Source organism: Podarcis gaigeae (genome assembly GCF_964106915.1).
Source record: "Podarcis gaigeae genome assembly, chromosome: 7".
Classification (NCBI taxonomy): domain Eukaryota; kingdom Metazoa; phylum Chordata; class Lepidosauria; order Squamata; family Lacertidae; genus Podarcis; species Podarcis gaigeae.
In genome coordinates, this window is record NC_139683.1 from 45,549,811 (window position 1) to 45,567,634 (window position 17,824).

At 39.0% G+C, this 17,824-nt stretch overlaps 2 protein-coding genes across 5 annotated transcripts in view; one reads left to right on the plus strand and one right to left on the minus strand.

Annotated features, from left to right (window-relative positions):
* Positions 1 to 1,503: 1,503 nt before the first annotated feature.
* Positions 1,504 to 16,039, minus strand: RIOK3 (RIO kinase 3). The gene is made up of 13 exons (XM_083748268.1): positions 14,347 to 16,039; positions 12,460 to 12,581; positions 11,668 to 11,813; positions 11,453 to 11,560; positions 10,612 to 10,721; positions 9,459 to 9,602; positions 8,998 to 9,125; positions 8,369 to 8,557; positions 7,079 to 7,238; positions 5,909 to 5,989; positions 5,735 to 5,824; positions 5,099 to 5,206; positions 1,504 to 3,048 (listed from the first exon to the last, which is right to left on the minus strand). Exons 1-13 carry the CDS (start codon positions 14,419 to 14,421, stop codon positions 2,941 to 2,943), a joined length of 1,569 nt encoding a protein of 522 aa, XP_083604394.1. The 5' UTR covers positions 14,422 to 16,039; the 3' UTR covers positions 1,504 to 2,940.
* A 198-nt stretch (positions 16,040 to 16,237) lies between these two features.
* Positions 16,238 to 17,824, plus strand: part of TMEM241 (transmembrane protein 241) — a 37,940-nt gene continuing 36,353 nt past the window's right edge. For all 4 annotated transcript variants that reach the window (XM_083748293.1, XM_083748294.1, XM_083748296.1 and 1 more), the window contains exon 1: positions 16,238 to 16,382. In XM_083748293.1, the coding sequence (XP_083604419.1) occupies positions 16,311 to 16,382 (72 nt within the window). In that variant the 5' untranslated portion in view covers positions 16,238 to 16,310. The remainder of the gene's footprint in view (positions 16,383 to 17,824) is intronic.

Sequence of the window (17,824 nt, forward strand, 5' to 3'; positions counted from 1 at the left end):
ATGTTTCCCACTGTGGGGAGACTTGGCTCTCAACATGACAAATATTAAAGCATTTTACTTTCAATGCTTTTGTAAACCAGGGAAGGATCACCTCCAGAAGAATCCTGCCATCAGTACTGGGTTGTATAAACAACTGTATCCATTATAACTGGATACGCAGAAGCATACTTGTACTAAGTTTCCAGGGCAGCTAAATGTCAATGTAATGCTACTTTGTAATATTAAAATGAGAAAAAAGTTTCTAATGACCTCAGGATTAGCATTACTCTGGGGAAGGCCTTTGAGATGTGTTTAGAAAAAGGCAACAGTGGATGTACTATTTGTCTTTGACCTCTTTGGACCAGTTCTGTCAAGCCTCTTATGTCCTACACACACTGCCCAACATCAATCAATCAATCGCTGTATTTGACTAAAAGCCATTACAAATCCAATTACAAAACCAGCAAATCCAATAAAACCTGTAAAGAAAGATCCAGAAATAAGCAACCATTTACAATAAATCAAATTAATGAATCCCCTGCACAATCTAGTGTTGTCTTTTATGTGACTAGCATAAATACTTTTAGTGGCTTTTGCGAATAAAGCTGCTTTATATGTGACAAGTGGGTCACAGTCATATAATAGCCAACATATTTTCACTTCTGGGTTCTGTCCCCTGTTCCAAAAATCTTTCTGGGGTTTTGATAGAGCTGAGCTGACAATGGAGTATGTATGTAATGGGGAAGATCTAAATTCACCTGCCCCACAAATACAGAATCTTAAATGCATTGGAACTTTCCTGTATCTTCCATCTAAGACTGATGTGGGCATTGATTGAAAGTGTAGAATTGTAAAAGCAGTTCTCAGGGAGGCAAAGGGAGGCCTTTTGCTGTTGAAGAGGGTTTTGGTTTTACTTACAATACCAAAATTTGTGAAGGTGGCTGCAGTAGCTGAATCATTAACAAGACCACCATACCATTTCCAAACAAATGCTCTTCTAAAATGTGTTGGGGAGGGGGGATTATTGGGCTGTCCTTGTTTTTATTTCTATTATGTATTTTGCATTTTTATACTGTGATTTTATGTTGTGAACCGCCCTGAGACCTACGGTTATAGGGCGGTACACAATAATAATAAAAAATGCAGGTCATCTGAAAGGTTGGCCAAAGGGTATTTTTTTTAAAAAAACAACCCAAAGAATTTTCAATAGTTCTTAATACCCAATTTAGTAAAAGCCTATCAGGAACATCATAAGAGTTTTAAAAAGCACACATTACACTTCTGCTACATTAATTGGATGGCTGCATTTGATTGTACTTGCCAATGTCTTATTTGAAAATTGATCAGATTTTATATGGACAGGTAAATACAATGCATACTTTAAATATCTTTTCTATAGACCAGCCTCTCAGCATGTTACACTCATTCACTTTTGTGAGAATGATGGATTTTGAACTAGAATGTAATTTTTAAAGCTGGACAAAGACAAAAGCTGGACAAAAAAACTCTACACGAACACAGGGACAAGATCAGATTTGTTTATTATCCCTCTTATTTTTGCATGGAACGAGCTTTTCCATAGGCCACTATGAGAGCTTCACACAGCAAGTCTCTCACTACAACATAATGAAGGGATCTAAAAGAAGAAATCTGAAAACAAAAGATGACCATTCTAAAATTTTACCACCTACTAAGTCCATTAATCCAATAAATCTGTCAGTGAATGAACTGTTTTTTAATACTGACCTTAGTGAAATGATACAATTTAGTTACACTTAGGTACACTCCAAGAATGAAATCAACAATACATGAATAGAGAGGCAAGTCTGTCCTCAACTTCCATATAAGATCTTGTAGACATGTTCATTGTTACAGGACTCTAGATTTCTTACACATATGCATCACCAAGGATTTGTGTTCTATTGGGTTTTTTGTTTATGTGGTCATATCAACTGCATCAAATTGTATTACATGAGAGGCTACGTTACATACACATGCGGAGAGAAAAGATGTTTTCTGAATCACACCTAAAGAATCTCTTGTGCAAAGATGTACATTTACTATCATCTCAAGTTTATGCATTTAGGATACAACTGTACAGAAGCTTCTTCTGCTGTGCATCCTTACTAATTTTGTGTAATTTAGACTTGTTTATATTTTCCCCCAAAGCTGCCTCCATGTGAGAATCATACTAAGGTGCCTTCTGTTCAAGTATTGTTCAAGAAACAAAGACCAAATGTTTTTGCTATAATCCAGTAGCAAGTTTCTTCTTTCAGCATTTAACATAATGGCCTGCATATTTAAGAATCAAATTACAGGAAAAGAGTTTTTTTTATTATTGTGTAAAAATCATATAAAATGTTTTAGGCTGTTCTTAGTGATTAATATAAATTTTGTATATCGAATATTAAAGTTTTTGTAAAAATAGTAAACTTTTGATATGAAATCAATGTTGAATATAGTTATGAAACATAATGTGAGCCTCCCTTTAACCATACACTATTAAAATTAAAGTCTGTGCATAAACCATACGCACAAAAAGTTTTAAACTTTTTCCTCCATCAGATATACCACTATGTAAAAGTGTAAGGGGAAGGAAAGAGTATCAATCACTCTTTCCCATTTTTATGTTGTACTTTAGTTTAGTCTGAAATTGTGACATTAAATAAATTAAATATTTCATCACACCATATTCTTAACTCAGCTGCACTGACCTGAAAAATTCATGTCAGATTAAAAAGGAAAATTACTTCCCATTGTCAGAGAGCCATGTAGTTGACAGTCCCAGTGACCTAACGTGGGCTTGTCTGAAAAACACACCAAAGCACCAATGCACGTTCCCTGAAGTTTCATTTATGGCATTCTGAGTTGACCATAACTTCTGTTGCTTTTGGCAGCTGACATTTAATCACTGCACTTAATGTAAGATGCAAAAAAGATGTTTCAGTTCAACTCAAAGTGCTATTCATTGCAAGATGTTGGTGGACTCCCATAATCACTCGGATACAAAGACACCTTTTCCCCATGATTTTGAACATGATCTTCACTCATCTTCTCCAAAGCTTCAATCTATAAAACAGAAAGACACATAGTAGTCAGAAACAGACTATATTTAAATGTACTGCAATTCTGCTTGGCATGATACCAATTTGCTGAACTTGTACTGCCTTTGTCTTCACCTTTTATTGTTGTCAAATTACTGATCAGCTCATGTTTAAACAATTGTGAGTTCATACAAAAAGCCTGTTATTGAGCTTTGCCGATTTTATTTTCTTCCTGTTTCACCAGCATTACCATCCTCGACATTTTTTCCCTTGCAGAAGCAAAATAGATTGACACACCATATGCAAGATAGTCTCACCTGGTAACAAAACATCTTTTGTGCTGGGGAAAATGAACAAGGCATAATGGGAAATGCAGATAACAGCACCATCAGCTCAGCCCACACACAATTATGTTCTAAGAACAAGGAGTTAGTTGGGATTTTCATACATAGTTTAGTGAAAATACTGCTTCTGTTGAACCATTCCCAGTGGTTCCTATACAAGCATATTCAATGGAAATATTATCTGCATGTTTAACTAAGAGCCAAATTAAAGTCAAAATCACAGACCCATGTTAGTGAAAACAAAGTCCACAGAAACCAAGCAACTGCAGACAACTAATTCCTTTGAGCCTCAGAGGACCTTTGGTCTCGAGTTTCCCCAAACAGCAGCAGTCTATGCCATATGGCAATCCACTACTGAAACTGTTTTGAAAAGCAGTTTGTGTACACCTGACTATTAGCTTAGGTCTTCGCTGAAATGTAATGTCAGTCTATGGTTCTGGTGGTTGCAATTACATTGTTTTGCTGATATGCTGTTTGGTGTATAATTTATGTATATTCTACAGTTTCATTGTTACCACTCTAGAATTGCTAACTGCAGTGAACATCACAATACAATTGTTTAAAATAAATGTTTATTGTCTAAGTTACAAATAATTCATTAATTTTAGAGTTTTAACAAGCCTGTTTTCAATTTGAAAAATTCTCTTAAAGTTGACATTGAACGCCAAACCCAAATATACTATTTTTGCAGTTCACTACTCTAACTCACAATACTAAAAAAAAAGGGGGGGGGGGAGGGAATCCAGTAGGCTTTTTATCTGAGTTCTGATTTTATTGTTTTAATTCATTTTAGTTTTATTGTATTGAGCCTTCTCCATAGCACTTAGATTTGACTGTAATTAAGCAGTACATATAATGTCTAAAATAAGTAGCAAAATGAGTATAGCTAATACAAGAACAATTTTCCTAAGAAAACACACACAGCAGAAAGCATTGTCAGATCAAGTTAAAGGTAAAGGTAAAGGTACCCCTGCCCGTACGGGCCAGTCTTGACAGACTCTGGGGTTGTGCGCCCATCTCACTCAAGAGGCCAGGGGCCAGCGCTGTCCGGAGACACTTCCGGGTCACGTGGCCAGCGTGACATCGCTGCTCTGGCAAGCCAGAGCCGCACACGGAAACGCTGTTTACCTTCCCGCTGGTAAGCGGTCCCTATTTATCTACTTGCACCCGGAGGTGCTTTCGAACTGCTAGGTTGGCAGGCGCTGGGACCGAGCCGCGGGAGCGCACCCCGCCGCAGGGATTCGAACCGCCGACCTTTCGATCAGCAAGTCCTAGACGCTGAGGCTTTAACCCACAGTGCCATCTGCATCCCCAGATCAAGTTAGGTCTGGTTAATTATTTGTGCCCCAAGACTCAGGATTTTCAGGACTATGATAAAAACTGGTTTTCTGAAAACCCTACATTTGCTCACTTTATTGGGCAGGTTAACGCTTTGTCTCTTGTAGAAACCAAGGGTTTCACTAAAATGGTACATGAATAAGTTTCATGAATAGTACTCACACATATATTCCTAGGGGGAATGCTTCATATTTAGACAGAAAGGCTGGGTCACACAAAGACAAGCGGCATGTCCAAATGTATGAATAACAATGCAAAAAAATTGGGCTCAACTCTGCCTTCATAATGCAGATCTCTCTGCACATTCTAAGAGCTGCTCTGAGTGCAACCTAGTGAATAAGATCATATTTATACTCCCCCTCCCCCACACACTCCAAGGTGAGGCGAACTTACCTCAGCTAAGAAGTCCACTTCATTGTCAGCTGCTAAGTTTAAACCTGAGACAGCATTGAAGAGCTCTCTTTCACCGAGTGTTTCAGACACACCATTCTTCTGGAAGAACTTTCATTAAAAGCAAAGATAAGTTTAACCATTGAATTCATAAAAGCATTCCCCCCCCTTCTTTCTCTCTTTCTTTAGTCTAGCAGTTGTTTGAGGTAGCTATTATTTGTGGACATTTGGACTTGCAATAAGATTTTCCTAAGCTTTCTAGCCTGCATTTCTCCCACACAAATACAAGCATGTTTTATAAGCCTGTGTTGTCTTATTTTCGAAGGGGAGTGGAGTCTCCAGATCAAGGTCAGGGCCTTGAATAAAGTATTTTGATAACCTATTAAAAAGACCTATTAAAAGGTTTTTTGTTTTTTGTATTACAAGCAACTAAGAGACCAAAAATCAATTACAATTTAAGATGTTTTCAACTCTTCCTTGAATGTCCCTGAATATAATTCTCTCTCTTCCCCACTAAAATTAAACCTACATTTTCAGAATGAAGTGATAAATATTTTGAGAAAACTTCCATATACATTTTAAGATATATGCACTTCTACAGATACAAATACAAAATAACAAGATTGTCAGACGCTTTACCTGTGAAACATTCCTGCAATCTCTAAACAAGAACTGGAGTCCATGTGGGTGAGTGGGCTCCACAGACTGACTGACATCAATTAACCAGACCTATAATATAAATAAGATGAGTATTTCAGATATTTGCATATGGGACCATCTCTAGTTATTTTTCTCCATGCAGAATCTGCTTACCTTTCCCCCTTGCCACAGCATGTTGTATTCACTTAGGTCAGCATGAACTAAACTGCACTCTTTATACAACTGTTGCATCATCTAGAAACAAGCAGCAAGTTATTAATGGGAATGCTCTCCATGCCACTAAATTATTATTCAGTATTACCACTAAAGACTGATTAGTGTATGCATGAGTACATACATGCTGGATACAGAAAGCAACCATATGAAAGAACCTTTGCTTATTTTTCAGAAACAAAATATTACCAAGTTAAATTACAGATAATATTTGGCATGCTCACTCTAGTTAGCTTATCTGAACAGTGCAGAAGTGCAATTGCATATGACTGATAGGCATGTTTTTTAAATGCCCTAATCACTCTTGCTTCTACTAAAAGTACTTAGCCATGACTTTTTATAGTACACTTACTACACTAAGAAAAAACAAAAAAAATTCCTTCCAGTAGCACCTTAAAGACCAACTAAGACTTAGTTGGTCTTTAAGGTGCTACTGGAAGGATTTTTTATTTTTTTTTTACTATGGCAGACCAACACGGCTACCTATCTGTAACTACACTAAGAAAGACTGTCAATCTCGGGAGTGTTAAATATAATCCAAGTATTGTGGGACTCTAGGAAATACTGTTGTAAAGATAATTGATGGTTTCACAGAACCAACACTTTCAGTGGTCCTGTATTCAAATTTTTGTTCAAGCTACTTGTAGTAATCTTTGACTCCAATACAGTTCTGACTAAAAAGACAATATAATTAAAGTACATAGTAAAACCACATTAACACATCCATAATAAATAAGCCTATTAAAAGAGCATAACAGTTAAAACAACCATCAAATAAAGTATTTCAAGATCAGGGAAATGCTTGTTGAAACAGGTGCATCTTTAAGAGCAGGTGGAATGCCAATACTGATGGGGCCTCCCATGTTCCACAACACTGGTGCCCCTAATGAAAATGCCAGACTCCATATTACAAGCCAATAATCAGGCCATGGAAAAACTAATGGGCTTCATTTGATGATCTTAACAACCTTACCAGACAGCGGAGGGACCCTACATGCACATTTATATAAATTCAGTAAGTAAATAAATAAATAAATATTCATCAATTATCTGTTATTGAAAGGAACTCTTGCCAATAGTTTCAAGACAAGACAATTGTATTGATCTTACATGAAGAACCTGATAGTAAGCCTTCTTCATGTCTTCGCTACTGAGTTTTACTTCTTTTAGTTTAGGAGCTGGAACTTGATCCTGGCCAATGAAGGACATAACTAAGACATGCTTTTTAAGGGTAACCACTTCTGGACAAGGAATGCCAGCTGCCTGCATTCTGTGAAGAAGACGAAAAAAGCATTAGAGCATAAGTATTTACAGCTAGTCAAAACTCACCAACATGCCTACACTGTCATACCTGTTTTGACTCAATTACAGTTACTGGCTCTTTATAAAAGCATACAACAGGGTCGTGAATCTTCTCAGCTGAGCTGGCAAGATCCTTAAGCTCACCCACCTTTGGTGGGTCACTTTGACAGGTGGATGGGGCTGCCCACCTGTCAATCACCTGACATCAGGTCACCCATTTCTCCTTTGCAGCACAGCTTGAATTCAAGACAGCCAGTGTGGTGTAGTGGTTAAGAGCGGTAGTCTCGTAATCTGGTGAACCGGGTTCGCATCTCCACTCCTCCACATGCAGCTGCTGGGTGACCTTGGGCTAGTCACACTTCTCTGAAGTATCTCAGCCCCACTCACCTCACAGAGTGTTTGTTGTGGGGGAGGAAGGGAAAGGAGAATGTGAGCAGCTTTGAGACTCCTGAAGGGGAGTGAAAGGCGGGATATCAAATCCAAACTCTTCTTCTTCTTCTTCCATCAGTTAAAAGACATTTTAACTGATTCAACTGGAGCTTGAAGTCACTGCCAATCAAGCAAACCCTGTTTGATTCCGCATTGTGAGGCTCTTATCAATCCTCTGCACCCATGTCTTTCCCTGCCCCACACCAAACATCATATACAACATACAAGGTGGATTGGGGGCCAAATTAGGCACATTTATACCAGCCTGAATTAGACTTGTGGGCTGCAGATTCCTCATTACTGCCATATAACATTTTAATAACAGCTTTAAATGTATTAACTAATGGGTTGTACTCAATTATGATTTATGCTGGATTTTTTTTATTTTTAACCATTTTGTATAGCTTTGTATTTTATTGTATACACCAACTGGACAGGCAATATATAGTTTTAAATAAATTAAGATTTAAAGCAAAACAGTTACTTGTACAGTATAGCAAATAATAATTGTAAACAATGTAAAATATTTTATACATAAAGGAACATGGTTCAAGACACGTAGTCAATGTTGAAGGGAGATTTTACTTGGTTTTCAACAAGATGCTACAGCTTATTCATTTCCATACCTTTTTAAGTTCCATACCTTTTTAAGCAACTACATTTCCATACCTTTTTAAGTTGTGCATTTCTTTCTCAGCCCACATTCGGATTATCTTTCGTGGATTCAGTTTGCTGAAACGATCCCTGAACCTATAATCATCTTTGATATATTTATCACGATTCTTAAATTCATTCAGAGTTGTTTTAAACACCTTTATAGCACATTCTGAAGGTATGGTGCTAGCATCCTCACCCAAACTTTAAGAGGAGAAAAAAAGAAGTTTTAGTTACATGCCTACAAACCAATTTTAAAGAAGCTTCAACCAGTAAAACAGATGAGAAAGTATAGATAAGGCAAAAGACGAGAACATATTTGGAAAATTATTTCATTGCATTATATCTCAATATGTCAGCTTTGAAACATTTGACCATTGAACTAGTTAAATATTCATTTTATAATCATGTATATTTTACATTACTAGATTTAAATAGTAGATTTAACTTAAGGTTTCAGTATAGCCTATGATATTATTTATTTTAAGGAAGGGGGACAAGTGTTATCCTGCATACTTCCACCGCAACAATTTTATAAAATCTAAGGTAACGAACAGTATACAAGTATTCCAAATACTATGTTGCTCTGCAGTTGCTCTCAGTTTTACACAATACAAGTATCATAACCATATTTTTAAAAATACCTTCCTCCATATGCATGAAACACCACCGACTCTTTTCCTGTACTTATGCATCCAGTGATGGTCTCCAGCATTCCAGAATTGACCATCTTATACAAAAGTAAGCGTGTTTTAGGATCTACTGCTTTTTCCTGCACAAGAAGAGCGGGGAAGATAAACTTTTATTATGCTGTATGTTTAGTGCAGATGACAAAACGTTCCTTTGATTAATCTACAAGCGCTATGAACTTTAGCTTGATCAGGTGCTTTAAATTTTAAAACTATCCTCTATATATTTTTCTGTATCAATTACTTCAGTTATGGCATAAAACAACCTACTCAGCAGGTGCAACTCTCAAATAATGTTCTGCTATGACTCCAGAAAAGTCTTAACATTTCCAGTATTCAGATATCAAGTTTATTCTAAATAATACAGTGCTGCTAAACTATGCAATTTTCATTTTGTCTGAGTCACCAAAACGTACAGCAGTAGAATGTTCCTTCTTCTCATGGAGCCTGGCGCTTCTACGTTCCTCGGAGTATGCATGCTGCTTTAAGGCATTGAAGACATGATTGGACAATTTTAGGTCCATACCAATTCCATCACCAACTTGAAATTCAGGTGCAAACTGTGAAGACAGGTGAAATTCAGTGAATGACATGGAATTTTCTGTGTGTCTGAAAAAGTTGCTGATAGGGGAGACCTACACCTGCAGCTCAGAACAGCAAAAATAACTTTCCACCATATTATCATAACAATCTAAAGAGAAGACCTATGGGAGAGAGACTCGCTCCAGGCCAGTTTGGGAGCTTTAAGACAGAGCAGAAATTTGAACCCAGATCTCTCATGTTCAAGCTTAGCACTTTATCCACTAAAGCACACTGCAGATGACAGTAATGCAGATAATAAATTTTATTGTTCTTGATAGAGGCCATGACAAATACAAACTACAACAGATCAATATAGTTATAAGAAAGAATAAAAATATGGGGCAACTATACTATGAACTTCTAGTACAGGGTTCGGCTAGATGACACTCATGGTCTATTCCAACTCTACAATTCTATGATCCTATGAAATCCTTCTACGAAAGCATTTAACCAGAGACATTAGGGGGCATTCCAAGGTAATAGGATACCATGCTCCCTTCTGGATCTGGATCTCTGACACACGCTTCAGAAGCTAAGAGATCATGGCCTAGTTTACATGCCGTGCTAAATTATGGCTTGTTTAGATGAAGTGTGGCTTGCTGAACCATGGTTTGTTGGCCTCCCAGTGCTGGATACTCACCAAGCTACAGAGGCATGAGGTAAGAGCAGCTAGAAAACAAATTTAGCTTGGGAGAAAACAAGCCATGACTTGTTTGTTCAACATGCCATGAGTTACCTCACAGATGGGCAAACTATGGTTACAACAAACCAGGGCTTTGTGTTATGTGCAAATAGAGCCATATAATTGTTTTTAAACAGGTGCATAGAACAAGTTTAAATACTGACATAGATACTATCATGACATTTGTATCAAGTACTGAGTTATCATGGGAAGTGAAGCAGTATATATCAAGAGTCAACAAGTGTTTTGCAAGTAGTCATGGACCAACCTTGGAACGTCAATCATAAACTTAGGACAGAACTTACATTTTCCATTCGAGCAGTATTCTTTCTTCCACACACAACCTCATCATGCTTGGTAGTAATATCTTTTCCTTTTCCTATAAAGCCTTTCTTGGGAGTAGTAGTGGGCTTATCTATGAATAATAAAAATACTGCACTCAAAATACACTTCCAAGACTAGTAAATGTATGCAACCTTTTTAGCCACATCCTACAAAGCATTCTAGGGCACAAATTACACTGATGTGATCACTAGATAGATAGAGTTATATCATATGGTTCCCTACACAAACTACCCTGAACCTTTCCATTTCTTTTGGCTGTTATTTCTTTGCAGCTATAGTGAACAAAAAGGTTTTAGTTCTTAGGGAAGCTTGAGAAAATCTGACACTTTCATAACCCAAAAAGGGGGCTCATTTAGTAAAGATTTTTTTTGAAATGTGTTGCTAATAATTCATATTTAATCAACATAACTAGAAAATGCATGAACTACTGACAAAGTTATTGGAAGGCTGCAGCTTCCCATTCCTGAATCTGTCTCCCAGACAATCTTTGCACAAGAGAAGTAAACATAACTGCTTTACTCACATTCCTTCCTTTTCTTCTCCTCCCTATACCCTATTCTAAATTTTTAGAATTCAAGCTACAGTTTAGCAGGGATTTGCCTTTTTCTATTGAAAGCACTCCCATGTGCTCTATTAAACATTATAATATTTAAAAGATAACAGCATATTATGTAATTCACAGCATGATCTTCATTAAGCAGTTGCCAATGGCCTCACAAAACACTTTTTCAGGATCCTACAATATGAAAAACTTTGCTTATAGAAATGGTACATTTCATATGTTTTTAATCCAAATGGTACCTGCTCTATAAGGATCATGACGAGTATCCTGCCAATCAACCTCATCTTCAGAGCTGTCACTGTCTTCAAAAGGATGTACCTTGCGGTAGTTCTCAAAAGATATGGACACTTGAGAAATAGAAACAAAAATGTATATGAGTTAACAGTTGTTAGAAGGGCCACTAAGAAACAGAAAGATTCACCCTTACAAAGAAATCATGACTCATGATAGTAACCTTTGCTATCTCCGTTGAACTTCTTTTCTTCACGTCGAAGCTGTGCATCAAACTCTCTATCAAATTCCATTTGCAGCATTTGTGCCAGCATCAAGTCACTGGAAGTATCAATATTCTCCCCACTAATAAATGATCCTTCAACAGCCCTGGATATGAGAGACCAAAAGAGAACACTTAGCGGGACAATTCAGCCCTTGGTACTCCAACTAAGAATATAGTACATTTTTAGCTGCCATATAATATACGTTGCAGAGGAGGAAGTTGATTGCTTTGTGTAATTAAAAAGGAAGGAGGTGGCTATGCAATTTCTTGATTTTAAAGGAGCCTGGCAGGACACTAAATAATTTCCACACAGTATACAACATGGAGTGTGGTAATTCTACTCCCTTCCTTTTGAATACAGCTCACTTAAAACAAGGAAGCAATTCAGACTCTTTTAGGCACCTTGTGTAAGATGAGTCATTTCACTAGGCACCAACTTTTTTCCTCTCTCAAACCTGAAGAGAAAGCTATAGCAGCAGCAGGTAGGAAGGGTCGTAACTAGCTTTTTTACCCCAACGAAAATACTTTGTCAAGCCCCAATACTGACTTTAGCTATTGCTACAATAGTTTCCCAAAAATCACACTCACCATCTGACTCTATGCATATGTACTCAGAAGTTCTACTTATGTAATATATACTTCCAAGTACAAGTGTGAAGAATTGCATCTGTAAAAAAAAAAATACAGGATCCCACTAACAATTAACTAAGTCTGTAATAAGAATTCATAATGTAAGGACGTTCAACTTACGATACCACTTCAGGAAAAGAAGAATTTTCTTCCTCTAACTGTAACTCTTTAGCTAGCTGCTCACTCATGACATCAGCAAAGGAACATGATATTGTGGTGTTTTTAGGAGTTCCCCATGGACACTGCAACAAAAATAGGTATCTTTTTGGCTATGGATAAGACAGATAATTTTTCTTTGCATAAAATCCTGATGTCACATTTCTTTGTATAGATACACGGAAATACAATGTGTAAAATGAATCCAGTCTTGTGAAGTCACAGAAGTGAGTCTTACTACTTTTTATTTAAAGACTGAATAATGCCTTTAAAAAATATACATAAAAATATATCAGCATTTAAAATATGAGAGCTGTTTAAATATTTGCCTCTATAATTCACTCAATTTCTGTTTCAGATCTGAAATTGTCACTTTCTCCACTTAAATAACTGAACATGTCCAGGATAAGACAGTCTCCCCCTGTTTTTTCACTGATCATTGCCAACACTGTTAGAAACCGAGATATGAAAACTAGGAACTAAATGACACCTTAAACCTAGGTTATGGGCACAACAATGGGGTGTCTAGACACACTTTTTATAACAAGAATACAAAGCTGAAAATGAATGAACTGCAGCTAAAATATCATGTTCATTTTTCACATGGTCTAGTCCTTCCCCTGCCCACACCTTAATATCCTTAAGAGGGTCTCTTCTCCAGTCTTCAGAGAGTAACTGGAAGTGGGGAGGCAGAAAAAGGTCCTCCTTTCCTTCCATTCTGCAGTTTTAATCTGAAATCTCAGGCGCAATACTGCGCCTGGAGCTCAGAAACTGTTCATGCTAATGAAATTCCCTGTCGCAAAATGTGCTTAGAACAATGGGAGTTTCAAACACTGAGTGCCATCTATGAATGATCCTACAAAATACCTACTGATAAAAATCAAAGGGTTTGATTAGCGGAGGAATATGTGTCCACACTGATCAAAGATCCACATGACAGAGAACAAATGCTTTTTACCATGCCAACTTTATTGATAAAGGACCAAAGGTCTGGCTTACAAAGAACTCTTCTCTCAGAAATTCATGTTACATAACACTAAGGCTGATCTTGCTGTTCTGAACTAGATTGCAGCCTATCTGCTCCAGCTTACATTAGTAAGATCATTGAGAGTTAGGAATTATTAAGAATTTGTAAAACAGCTGTTACTTTAAACGTTACAGCAGCACACCCATAAATCTAATTTATGAATGATGGACCAGTTAATGGTCCCTCTCAATGAATACCAGGTTTCAGAGCACTACAAATGACTTACTTGGCTCTGAGCCCAGCACCATATCCATCTGTAGCCTCTTATCAGAAGACTGACAAACAGGCAAGCTTATCTGAGCATAGACTCAGATAAGGGGTCACTTCGGCCAATAAAACCCGCGCCCCCCCCCTACCCGTCCCAACCAGTGTGGCGGGAGAGGAGGCAAAGCCAAAGCCTCCTTCTCTGGAGGCCTGACGCCTCCTTTACACCCGCAGAAGGACGAGGCGGGTAGAATTACACGAAGTGAGTGGGCTGTACCACTTCAGGTTCCGCGAGGGGAGACAGCGTCGTTTTTCTTAACAGTCACAACATTCCCTGAGAGAAAACCAAGAGTGTGTGAGAGAGAGAGGCCGGGGGGGGGGGGGAGATTTCATTTTGTTTCCTCTCAGGGAATTACGCGACGAGGCCTCCGCTCTACCCGCTTATCAATGGGGGGATCCTCGCCGCCGCCGCCGCCGCCCTTCAATGCCTGAAGCGACGACGGCGCCCACCCCGCCACCTCAGGCCTCCCCCGCTGGCTCTCGTTCTGGGGGCGGCTGGATCTAGACCAGGCCTGAAGAAATTCCTCGGACACGGCCGTCGCCGGCCTTCCCCGCCTCACCTTGCTTTGGGGCCAAGCTGGACTCGCGCTCGCCTCAGGAGCGGGGACGACAGCAGCGATTGCTCCGGGCTCCATGTTAGGCGTGCAAAGGAACGGAGATGGACGTCGAGAGAAGGAAGAGCAGCAACAGGGTAAGAGGGCGCCTGGCAGAAATAAAACTTCTTCCGGCTTCTTCTCCGCTCGCCTCAACTCCTCCCGCCCCTTCGCCGTCGGCGCTGGCTGCCTATTGGTTCGCCGAGTGCACGTCCCGGTGACGTCACTTCCTTTGGAATCTCCCCTGCCATGAGAGGCTTTTGTGTTGCTGTTGGCCGCTTCGCTTCCTCTTTTGTCGTACGGATAAAATCACTCCGTCCCTTTCATTCGTTTATGGCACTGTTTTCTCACAATGCCGTGAAAATAAACCACTGTCCAAAGAACTACCGTAAATTAGCGCTGGAACCTACGCTTTTGAATAAATGGGAACACGAATGGCTCCTCAGCGATGACCTTTAAATCCATCTTCTCTTTCAGATGAGAAATGCCTGTCATTTGGGATTCGGCACCCCCACGACTCGGGTTTCTTTTTCAATCACAGTCTGCAGCTCTGGGGTTCACCATTGGGAAGCATCATAACTAAGACTTGCCCTTGTCCACTTCCTATAGATTTTTTTTTAAGTGTGCATGGACAGGTGCAGAAATATTTGTGCCCATGTTCAAGAGTGAGAAAAGGCAGTAAAAAGTGGGGGAGAAGTTGAGATGAGGGACCAGAACACACAGCACAGAAATAGGACAGCTCATAGCTGTGGACAGGAAACAGCAGTGTTTTTCCGTCCTGTTTATTGAACACTTATCCTATCCTACACTTTCCAGTGCATTTAGTTGTCTTTTTCTTATTACAAATAAGTCTGATCTTCTGAGAAAACAGGTGTGAATCACTAGCAAAAGCACCCTTCAACTGAATGTACTGTATATGGACATTTGCGAATCAATCACGCAAGCGCACAGAATTGGAACCTAATTAACCATTTGTAAGGCAGCACCCCATCTGGAAGATATGTGGAGCACTTTGTAGTTTTCATTGTATTTTTTTTTTAAGAAATAGTCAATTTGTTGACTGCTAAATTGTTGTTAACGTCAGTTAACGGGGTTATTTAAATAAATATATAGTACAATTATTCGTTTACACCAGTGGCGCTGTGTTAGTTTCACATTATCCAAGTGCACCATAAAATGTACCAAAAGATAAAAAAATTTCAAGAGAAACCAAGACACTTAAGCTGCGCGTTTCTATGCTCTCACTCCCTTGTGTTAGTCTGCTGAAGCAAAAACAACAAAGAATCCTGTAGCTCTAAAAGGCTAAAAGCTTTATTGTGGCATAAGCACGCAAGACAATTCATCTTTACATGGATACTGGGTGGAGGAGCAGCTTCCTTGTTTATAAAGTTTCTGATCCTTTGAAAGGAGTTTCCATGGCCCGGGCGAGCAAACATAAGTCTATAATACATGTGCTTCCTCCGATTTTCGTCTTTAATCCTAAAATCTACGGTATTTGTTTTCTTCCGTTTGGAGTTCTTGCATTTTCTCCACTGCCGCCTCCAACGATAACCTTCTGCTCTGGAAATCTGAGGACAGCCGGCAAAAAAAAAACCACTTCGGGAAGAAGAAATGTGGAGTCCAAGCGGCACCCATCTCAGAAAGGACTAACCAGCCAGACGGTGTATAAACGCATCATAAACGGGATTGAGGCCGCGTAGAGAGGAACGGGGAGAGCGGCGCCGCATTCTTTTCCTTCCGCCCTGGAGAAACCGTTGCCCCTTTAAGAAGGCGGTTTCTGGGGCCCTTTTCTCCGCGCCCATTGGAGCAGACTCCAGAGCAACGTGTCTCTGTCATGGCAGCCGCATGCAGTCGCTCTTCCTGGCAGGTCGCAGCAGTCGGGAGAAAGTGCCTTTCTTCCCTGTCCCCGGACTGGTGAAATGATTTGACAGATGTATTTAAAGAGACCTGCAACTGGTCTCGCCTTCTGTTTGTTCTACTTGTCTTCTTATTTCACCAACAAGGTGAGGCTGAGAGAGCTCCGCTGGTTTAAACTGCCCTTTATTTCGACTTAAAATTTTTCACAGGGTCGCAAGTTTTGACTGGTCTGCTAGTTTTTATACCTTGGAAAATCGAACACACTGTTTGCCTTTTCTCTCCAGCACCGGCGAACTTGTGTTTCCCTGCGAGACAATGAAAAGCTGCTCATGGATTTTCAGTTTCTTTCGAGAACTGACTTTTCTCCTCGCAGCGACTTGCAGCTATCGACTTTCCTTTAGCCCACTCTTAAACCCCACACGGAATGGGGGAGAGGACGGAAGAGTCCTCACATTTATCCCTGGAAAGCAAGAGTTTAATGAATAAACTAAATTAATGGCTTTATATAGTTGCCTTAAGTGAAGGATAAAGTAGAAATACTTCTAGGGCTGTGTAAGAACTCTTAACAAAACTCAAAACAATTAAAAATCATGCACAAAAGGTCATATGGGGTTATCACATCCCACTCAGCCTTAAAGTATATACATACAGACAATAAAACATGCTCTCAAGCGATAAGAAAATTGTGGCAGTTTTATCTGTATTATCATTTCAAAGCACAACGTTTTTTGATAGTTTGTATACACTGCAAGTCTTAAATATTTAGGTTTAGGACTCTGGGTTTTAACTATTAAGAAAGAATTACAGATTTCTTCCATTTAAATGTGTTGGCTTTCCCACCCTATAATGTTTGACCAGACTCTTAAAACAAGCCTTCCCAGTTAGGTTTTTTTTAATGCTTATGGCTTCTTGATCTTGGAGTTTCTTCATTTTTGGCACTGAAGTTAGGAGAAAGAAAAAAACTAGACACATTTACTTGGGAGCAAGTCTCAATGAGGTACTTCAATACAAGCTTCAGACAATTTTGTTCCCTCCTCTGTGACAAGTGAAATGTGTAACCTTTCCAGGATCTACAGCCACTTCCAGACCTAATCTGTTGCTGCAAAATCAAGAAAAGTCTTTGCAGTTCCTTAAAAACTAAGGCTGCAATCCAAACCCTATTTACATTGGAGTAAGCCCCATTGAATTCAGTAGGACATACTTCTGAGTAGACATGGTTAGGATTGTTCTGTATTAACTTTTGTGGACTAGATCTGACAAAGTGAACTGTAGTTCAACAAAGTTTGTTTGGAACACAAATGCCTGACCGAACGTGTCTTCCTGCCTGCCCCCCATCTGCTTGTGTCATGAGATCTTTAATAGAGACCCTTTTCTTGAGCACATTCCTTCATGGAGATGTGTTTTGTATGCACCAAGGAGAGGCCACTTCTGTGGCCATACCACATATTTGGATCTGAGAGGTACCTGGCACTGACCGCCTTTTTGTGCCAAGTTAAAACATTTCTATTTGCTCAGGTATTTTAAAGAGTTATATTGCCTTAATCTGCTTTTAGTTTGTATAGTCTTGTTTTGCCCCATAGTCTATAAA